At 47.3% G+C, this 8,920-nt stretch overlaps 1 protein-coding gene across 1 annotated transcript in view; it reads right to left on the bottom strand.

Moving 5' to 3' along the window:
* The window catches only part of LOC102896542 (cadherin-23), a 320,558-nt gene that overhangs the window by 98,513 nt on the left and 213,125 nt on the right, over nt 1-8,920 (bottom strand). Inside the window, exon 11 of the mRNA XM_025049321.1 lies at nt 8,578-8,766. Coding sequence (XP_024905089.1) covers nt 8,578-8,766 — 189 coding nt within the window. The remainder of the gene's footprint in view (nt 1-8,577; nt 8,767-8,920) is intronic.

Consider the following 8,920-nt stretch of genomic DNA (forward strand, 5'->3'; position numbering starts at 1 on the left):
CCTGGGGTGGCAGGGATCTATACTTCCTGTGTCTCTACCAAAAAGTAAATGCTGGCGATAGATTTATGGGGCCCAGTTGAACAGTGGCCGGGATGGTCCGGAACTAAAAAATGGACCCTCGGCTGAATGTGTGACATGGAGCAAACTGCCTCCCTGCTTCCACCCCACATGAATGTGTGGCTCAGGATGTCAACTCCGAGAAACAGTGAAATGTCAGCCTTAGGGCATAAGCCCAAGGAGGGAGCTGGGCTGAAGGATAGCAGTTCGTGATCACAGGGATTAAAGTAGGGTTTTCACTTTTTTTGTGCCATGGATCCCTCTGACGGTCTGGGGAAACCCATGGGCCCTCTTCTCAGAATAACATTTTTAATTGCATAAAATACACGGACCACAGAATCAATTAATTATTTTGAAATACAGTCATCAAAGTATTTTAAAAGGATATTATAGCAGAATTATGGGTTCTTTAATGCATTAAACAATAAGATTTGGCAGTAGGTCTAATATATGCTGTAATTTCAAAGTAGTGATGAATGTAAATGACATTTTGAGATCCCTGGGACACCTGTAATGTGATATGAAAATATCTGAGATTTCTCTTGGGGTCAAAGTCACAGGTAGCACTAAGGCACTGTGGTTTGTTTCTATTTTCATACTTAAAGTAAGTGCTCAAGTTCAGTTAGAGGCTAGTGAAAATAAGGATGCAGGGTCATAGATGCCTTGGATGTGGGGGAGTCAGTGGACCCCCACCTCTGGTTTAAGAACCCCGGGACTGAAAGAAAGCCTGAGAGGGGCCCATGGGCAGACATCCACAGCCTTGCAGGGCTGTGTGGGGAGAGGGGCCAAAGAAACTGCAGGCTGGATAGACTGACTAATAGGAACAAACGCTAAAATAAATTTAAATAAATACAAGGTTGCGGGCTGGGCTCCCTGACAGGTCTGGAACACATGTGGAATGGAAAATGAGGGTGATGGATAAAAATCAGTGCCAAGATTAGCAGGAGAACAAGAAAAACCTCCCCTTCACACTGTCCCTCCCCTTCCTCCTTCCCTACAAATAAACCTGGTATTCTGGAATATGGCTTTTTCTCCCCATCATTTGCTTTCTTTTATTTATTTATTTGGCGATGTTTTCTCCTTGGGGAGGTGGGTAATTCTCTCTGTTTTTTTTTTCTTTGCCCCTCAAACAAATGAATCGTGTCATCTCCTGCCTGAAATAGGAATTAGCTCCTGACAGATGAGTCCCTGTTCACCTCTGCAGTACGGGTGCACCCCCTTGCTTTACCTTCTCCATCTCCCTCCCGCCAGCCACGCTGGAGGTGGGAGACCCGCCTGCTTGATGGGACCAAACCTTTGAGAATGGGGAGCCATGGCCACAAATGGGGAGCCCCTCAGTATGCATAAGAAGCATAGGATTGCAGTTATCATTAATGTAATGGCTAGGTGTAGAGCCAGAGGAGAGAAAGAGCGATCAGGGGGATTATTTTATAAACTATATAAAAGTCTAACCAATATACTGTATATTTGAAATTAATAATAAAATAAAATTAAAAAAAAAAAAAAGCACAGGATTGAGAGCTCGAGGCCAAGCTCTGAGACACACTGACTGTGTGACCTTGGGGAAGCCCCTTAACCTCTCTGAGCCTCGACTTCCTCCTTTCTGAAGAGGACATAATAATATACATATTTCTCAGTGCTGGGGATAATAAAAATAGTTAAAATTTAAAGAGTGCTTTTTCTGGGAATCTAACCCATATACTGTATACTTGCAATTAATAATAAAATAAAATTAAAAAAAAAAAGAAAGAAGCACAGGATTGAGAGTTCGAGGCCAAGCTCTGAGACACTCTGACTGTGTGACCTTAGGGAAGCCCCTTAACCTCTCTGAGCCTTGACTTCCTCCTTTCCTATTTGAGGACATAATAATATACATATTTCTCAGTGCTGGGGATAATAAAAATAGTTAAAATTTAAAGAGTGCTTTTTCTGGGCCTGGCACAGTTCTAAATATACATATTAATATATTTAGTCCTCATAATGGCTTTGTGAGGTAGGTACTATTATTGTCTCCATTTTGTAGATAAGAAAACTGAATTAGAGGAGATACGTAAGTCCCCTAAGGTCACACAGATCAAAAGTGGCAGGGCCAGCATTTGAACCCAGTCAGTCTGGCCCCAAAGCCCTTGTTTTTCACTACTCCAGCTGCCTCTCTCTCACTAACCTGAGTAAGGATGCTCTAGGTGGTACCAAATAAAAGAGCACATGAGTGGGCTGAGAGAGGCTCATGGGGATCAGGCCCATGGAGGTGCCAGGCCCCTCTGCCCAAGGCGGGGAGCAGCTGGAACAAGTTCAAGGAGGGGAGGATGAGTAAATATCAGGGGTAGGAGTGAAGAGGGAAGCTCAGGCAGCAACCGCCCCTCCTCCCCCAGGTCTTCTTAGACCAAAAGAATGTGAGGATGTATAGAGCCTTAATTAAGACTGACCAGTCTGACCCATGGTTTTCCAGAGGTAGACACTGAGGCACAGAGTGGGGACATGACTTGCCTGGAATCACTCTGTGAGTGAGGAACAAAACTGAGGTGGCTGCTCTGTTTTCTCTAGCACCTTCTCTGGGCAGTCAGGGTAGGTCTGGCAGCAGAATGCTGTGGTCAGAGTTCAAAATCCTGGGCCAGTTTTAACTTGGGAGAGCCTCTGTCACAAAGACTGAATGTAGCCATTCAATGTCCGCCTGGGAAGAATTCTGAAGGCAGTTTCTATTGGACTTTTTGGGTTTCATTATAAAGGGAATGGGGTTCTTGGCTTCTTGCAAATACCTTAAGAGGAAAATGGGTAAGCTGCAAGAGAACCTTAAGTTAGACACTAAAAGCACCTGCACAGGTAGTCAAGTTTCTCTTTGGGAAACTTTGCTACCTTTCCCTGCTTCCACCCTTGGCCCCGGATAGTCCATTTTCAACACAGCAATCAGAGGGCTCCTTAAGAAAGATGACTCAGAGCATGTCAACTTCCTAGCTCCCCACCAGGCTCACAGTAACAGAAAAACACTCTCCTGTGGCCGACAAGGCCTGGCCCTTTCTGATGGCTGCAGTTTCACCTCCTACTGCTCTCTCAAGCTCCCCCTGGCCAGCCACATGAACCTCTTTTCTGCTCCCTGAAAATGCCAGGCCGTTTCTGGGGACATCTACCCCTGCAGCGGGGAGTCCACTGCAAAAATCTTCTCCCTTTGCAGCTCTGTGTCACTGCCTCCTCCATACTATGTAACTGTTGCTCTAATGGCACCTCCCTGGAAGGCCTTCTGGACCACTGAGTCGAAAATAGCCCCTACCCCAGCCCATCACTCACCCTGTCTATTGACTTCTTCGCATTCATTTCTACCTATAATGATGCTGGTGCTCATTCCTCCTGCTTCCCCACTAGAATGACATAGAAGCTCTTGGAGGTCAGGGACTACATCTTCAGCACTATCTCCCCAGTGCTGGGCACAGCATAGGTGCATGATAATGTTTGTTGAGTGAATGAATGCACAATCCTCCTCATTTGTGTAAATTTCAACACAGTCCCTCAGAAAGGTAGGGGTGAGGGGGTAAATCAATGAGGTCTGAAGGCCATTCTGAAATGATTTCAATTTCCAGAAGCAGCCAGAACCTGGCAGCAGAGGCCTCTTGGGGTGGAGAGGGGATGCTGGGATGCTGGTACCGCACTTCCCCCTCCAACCTTGTTCTTTTGAACAACAACAAAAAGGTTCTTAAGGACAGCAGCAAACATTCTGAGAATGGTAGGTTAGACTTGAGACAGGAATAAAGTGGATCAAATGCTCTCAACTCCTGAGAAGATACAATGTACACAAATGTCATTTTTCCTGATTGGCAGGAGGTTGCGAGGAACTGTCTATTTTCAGCAATTTGAGTCAACTAGAAAGGGTCGTGTATAATGCAAACACTGTCTTTAAAAACAATATTTAAAAAAGTCCCTTTGCTGGAATTTTTAAAGCAGCCAGAGGCACAAATGGTCTCCCACACTCCCTGCCTCCCTCCCCCAACCCTTCAGAAGCAGAATGCAGAACACAGAATATCAACTGGCATCTAAGTAGAGGGGTGGTTTTTGGGACAACTGAAGAGAAAATTCCAACCATCCCAATAACCTCACCCCAAGCAGATGGGAAAACATGATGGCCTTGGGGCTGGCTCAGCTGTAGGTAGGACTGGGGGAGGGCTGAAGGCAAGATCAAGAGAGGAAAAGTTGCACAAAGTGGAAAAAGCACAAAGAATGTGTTGTGGTCAGGGAACAGGTAAGCATACAGTGGAATCCAAGCAATCCGGAGTGCTGTGGCTTCCCAGAGCCCAGAGGAAGAGAGAAGAGATTGCCCAGCAGCCGGCACTGGGAAATGAAGCTGCCACAGCCTTTAATTTGAAACTCAGACATCTCCTATACTGAGGCTGACTCCTGGGGCCTTTGCCTTGAGATTTTTTTTTTTTTTTTGTGATTTGCATTTCAACCATCTATTTGCATCTCAACTGTCACATGGCACAAATGGATTGTTGTTGGTTTCAGCCCACCCCATCCCTTCCTTCTCTGGCTTCTGTCAGTTTTCTATAGCTGGGCAAATAAGAAGAAATTACTCTGAGAGACTTGACAATGAAGATGGAGTCCTTGGGAGATAGAAAGGGCCTCTTTCAAGCACCTTTGTTGTCTCGAATGGTCTGGCAGAGCCTGAGATTCAGCAAGAAACTGAGCAGAATCTTAGATCTGGAGGGGATGGCAGGCATCAACTAGTCTTTATGAATTAGATTAGCATCCTTATTAGGACTGACTGCCACAAAGTGCTAACTGAGAAGTTAAACTGCTTCCTGCTTCCTGTTTTCCATCAGTACCTTCTACTGCCCCATAGTGGACTTTTGAGGTTACTTTCCCACACAAATTTGGCTGGAATTGGGCTTCAGCACAGGGTCACTTATTGACGATCAGTTTGGATCACGGTATCATTTAATCATGCTTTAATTCCACCAGTACATGTTTCTGCAGTGCCTCCCAAGTGCCAGGCAGAGTTTGAGGCACTGGGTTATACTCGTGAGCAAAAGCAGACCTGCCTCTGCTTGTGGCTCATTCAGTCCAGTGGGGAGACAGATATTATTGAGATCATCACACTAATAATTGCAAAATCACAATCACGGTGAGTGCAAGGGAGAATCGCATGGTTCTACAGAATCTGTGACAAAGGGATTTCATCTCTCCTCATGCTCCCTCTCTTCCTCCAAGTTTGCTCAATGAACATATTTTCTTTCCACACCTGGCAAATCCAGGGTCACCTTCAACCCAGACACAAATCCCAAGAGATGTATTCTCTCCTCAGAAATCAAACTGGAAGAAATGACAATTTTAAAAAAAATTTCTTTTACAAAAATTGTCTGATTTCTCTTTGAGCGTCCTTAAGTGTTCCAGTGCCAGTGGCCTCTGTCTTTTCTGTTCCTGTTGGCAATGTGCCTGAACACTCCAGCCTGGGAACCTGGGCACTGACCCTCAGCACCCAAGACTGGGCCTTGGGAGCATTTACTAGTCCAGATCTGAATCCCTCTGGAGTTTTGGAGAGCGGAGAAAAGATGGAAGATACAAAAGATGGAAGATACAGGGCAATTCAGAAAGCAATTTATCCCTCCTTCTTCTTTAGGAAGAAGCCCAGGACCACATTTGGAGAGGTCTGGGTACAGCTCTACTGGGAGCCTGGAGGATGGCCTAGAGGACCTTAGGGTGGGGTAGTCTGGGCTTCAGAGCTGCCACTCCTCGGGGGTAGTTCTCTTTCTGCACCTCACTGTGCCCTGGAACAGTGGGACACTGTGGGGAGGAGGCCAGTCCTCTACTGTCAGAGACAGTGGCCAATTCCCTGGGGACAACAGAATGGTCCCTGGCAATGCTGGGCACCATGTCTGCAGTGGGTGTGCTGATGCATGTGCTAGGTGGGGCACAGTCACTAGAGGCAGGCTGGACCCAGACACCCCCCGGCATTTGTACAGATGCTTCAGACAGGGCTTCTAGTAAAGGGAGCCAGGGATAAAACCCAAGGGGTCAAGGTAACCTTCAAATCCCTCAACCAGTCTCAAGGAGCAGGCCTTGATGGTTCTGGCTCTACTGGTGGCGATACTGCCTGGATCCCTCAGCTTAACACCTACGTATGGCGGGCACCACAATAAGTCCTGTGTACAAAACATTTGGTCTCCCTGCCTCCATATCCTTGTTGGCATCCTCTGTGGCAGACACAAATAGGTAGCTACGTCCCCACATTCTGCAGCCTTCTGGCAATGAGATGAGGCACTCATAGCTAGTTCTGGCTGATGGGCATGAAGCGTAGAGGATAAAGCATAGAGGAACTGGTACTTAACCCTCCAGCTGTCTCCTCCCTGCTGCAGTGACCGATGGAACCGCAGAGTACCTGAGTGACTACACATAGGGCGTCTCCCTGCCTACTTGTGCTGGATAAGTAATCTGAGTGAGAAACAAACTCCTGTTTCAGGGTTCATTTGTTACTACAATAGAAACTAACTGACATTTTCTTTTTATTTCATTTTACACAGATGAGCAAAGTGAGGCTTAGAAAGGGTTAATGACTCACCCAAGGTCACAGAGCTAACAAATGGCAAGGCTGCACTTGAACACAGACCCTGTCCGAGCTTGGTCTGTGAACCACTACGTGAGCTGTCTCCCCTCTGGGCTGCCTCCAAAATCAAGCCCAAATTCTTTGGCTTGGCATTCAAGGCCTTCCAAGGCCATGTCCCAGCTCACCTTCTCACTAGCCCAATACACAAACCCTGCATCAGTTGCATGAGTCACCGCCTGTTTCCTCGATCCACTCACAGGTTTCTCCCTCTGTGCCTCTCTGTGGGCCACTGCCCACCCCACCAGCCCTCCTGTGCTCCCTTTCATGATCTGATTTACAGCCCAAGGCTCGGCTCTAGCCCCGCTCTCATCATAGAGACTTTCCTGATCCTCCCAGCTCCTACTTCCCTCTTCCCCAGCTGAGCTCTGAAGCCCCGCCTGCCTGTAGTCACTGGACCCTGGACCCACATCCCCATATCAGTGTCTCTCTTCTTTCGGGAATTACCATTAGCCTGAAACCAAAGAGAATCTCTTCTGAGGTTCTCATTCACACAGCAGTCTCTAAGGGGGCTGCTGCACTCCAGGGGGATACAAGATGATCCACTGGGGCATGAGAACATATTTGAACTTGTTATGCTTGTTTATCTCCACCTTTTAAACTTTCTACATTTCTGTAAATGTCTTAAAAGGTGCATACTACATTTGCGTAACCACACTTGGCCCCTGGGGACAAAGACCAAAGTTTACACTTCCTGGATACCCTCAAGGGACCAAATATAGATCCTTGTAAATAGCAGGTGCTCAGTACATGCTTTTTATCTCAGACAGATGGTTTTGGAATGCCTTAGCAGGAGATAGAGGCATGTGCATGCACACGTGTGAACACACACACACCCCTACACACACACACACACACACACACACACACATCCACCCAGGGACTAACCTGCCCTTGTGGTCCTGAGTCCTTGCAGGGGACCCTGTCCAGTTGAGAGAAGCTAGTAGAAGATGGCAGGGATGTGGGAGGACGGGCTCCTGTGCGGGCATGTTGGGTGGTTTGCTGAGAATCCAGAGTGGAGAGGGGCAGAAGGAGTGAGGAGGAAGCTAGGTCTGGAGCAAGGCCAGCGCCTGAGCCCCAAGTGAAGAGTAACTGCAGAGAGGGATCTCGGGCTGGGAAGCCTGATGGATGGAATTCCTGAGCAGCGAGGGCTAGGGGAGCAGCAGTAATAAATAGAAGTCCTGTTAACGATGTGGCTGTGCCGGGTCGGGGAGATGAGGCACGAGGAAGGGTCAGGAGAGGAGGCAGCTGGGGAGGTTCCATCTGGATGGAAGCCTGTCCCATCCTGGCCCATGGCCCAGTGACACAGGGCCTGACAGGGCTCACGGGGGCTATAGCTGGCCCTGGAGCCTCCTCCCTCCTGTCCCTCCCAAGCTCTCCCTCACTCATGACCTATGTCTCTTCCTTTTAAGACAGGCCTCAGCCAGGTAGGCTTTTAGGCAAGGGGATGAAGCCATCCCCTCTAGAGTTTCCTTATGGCCTGGGATCCCCTTGAAAGCACTTATGTTTCTTGCATGGAAAAGGAGGGGTTGTTATTACACTGAATGCAGGAATAAGACTTTCTTGCAAGGTCGTCATTTATACAAGAGCCTCTACCTTTTAAAATTTCTATTTTGGGGTGTATGTTTTACAGTGTACATATTAGATTAGTAGGATGATCATGTACATAATTTCTAAATAAATAACTACATATTAGAGGTGTGTGCTCAAATGTTTTCTGCAGGGTGTAGGGGGTAGTCAAAAAGTTTAGAGACTACTATTTTTCTCCAGTCTTATTTATCCTTAGAACATAGAAGAGGAGGGGGTTCAGCCATGTTTGTTTCTATTTTATAGATAGGGACCTGGGAATCTAGAGATATCTGGGGCCTCTCCCAGGGCTGTACATCCCAAGAAGGCCAGCGGGTCTGGATTGGCCATATATTCCAGGGACTCACCTCGTCCTTGTCCACTACCTGGATGAAGAGGGGGAGGGCGAAGCCGACTTGTGCCAGCTCAGTGATGGCCACACTATACTCGGAGCTGTTGAACTCTGGGGCATTGTCATTTATATCAATAACCAGGATATTGAAGGTCGTGGTGACTGTGGCATCGGATGGGGTGCGGTCATCATTTAGCTCCGTGCCCTGCAGAAAAAGGACAAATACCCCAGGATGAAGGCGGCCATAATCACAATAATAGTTATCATGTACCTGGGCTTACTAAATGTTAGACACAGTGCTTCATGTCAGTTACTCGCTTCATCCTCATCTCAATCCCAGAAGAAAGATTCTATCATTA

Source organism: Pteropus alecto, unplaced genomic scaffold (assembly GCF_000325575.1).
Source record: "Pteropus alecto unplaced genomic scaffold, ASM32557v1 scaffold155, whole genome shotgun sequence".
NCBI classification, from domain to species: Eukaryota; Metazoa; Chordata; class Mammalia; order Chiroptera; family Pteropodidae; genus Pteropus; species Pteropus alecto.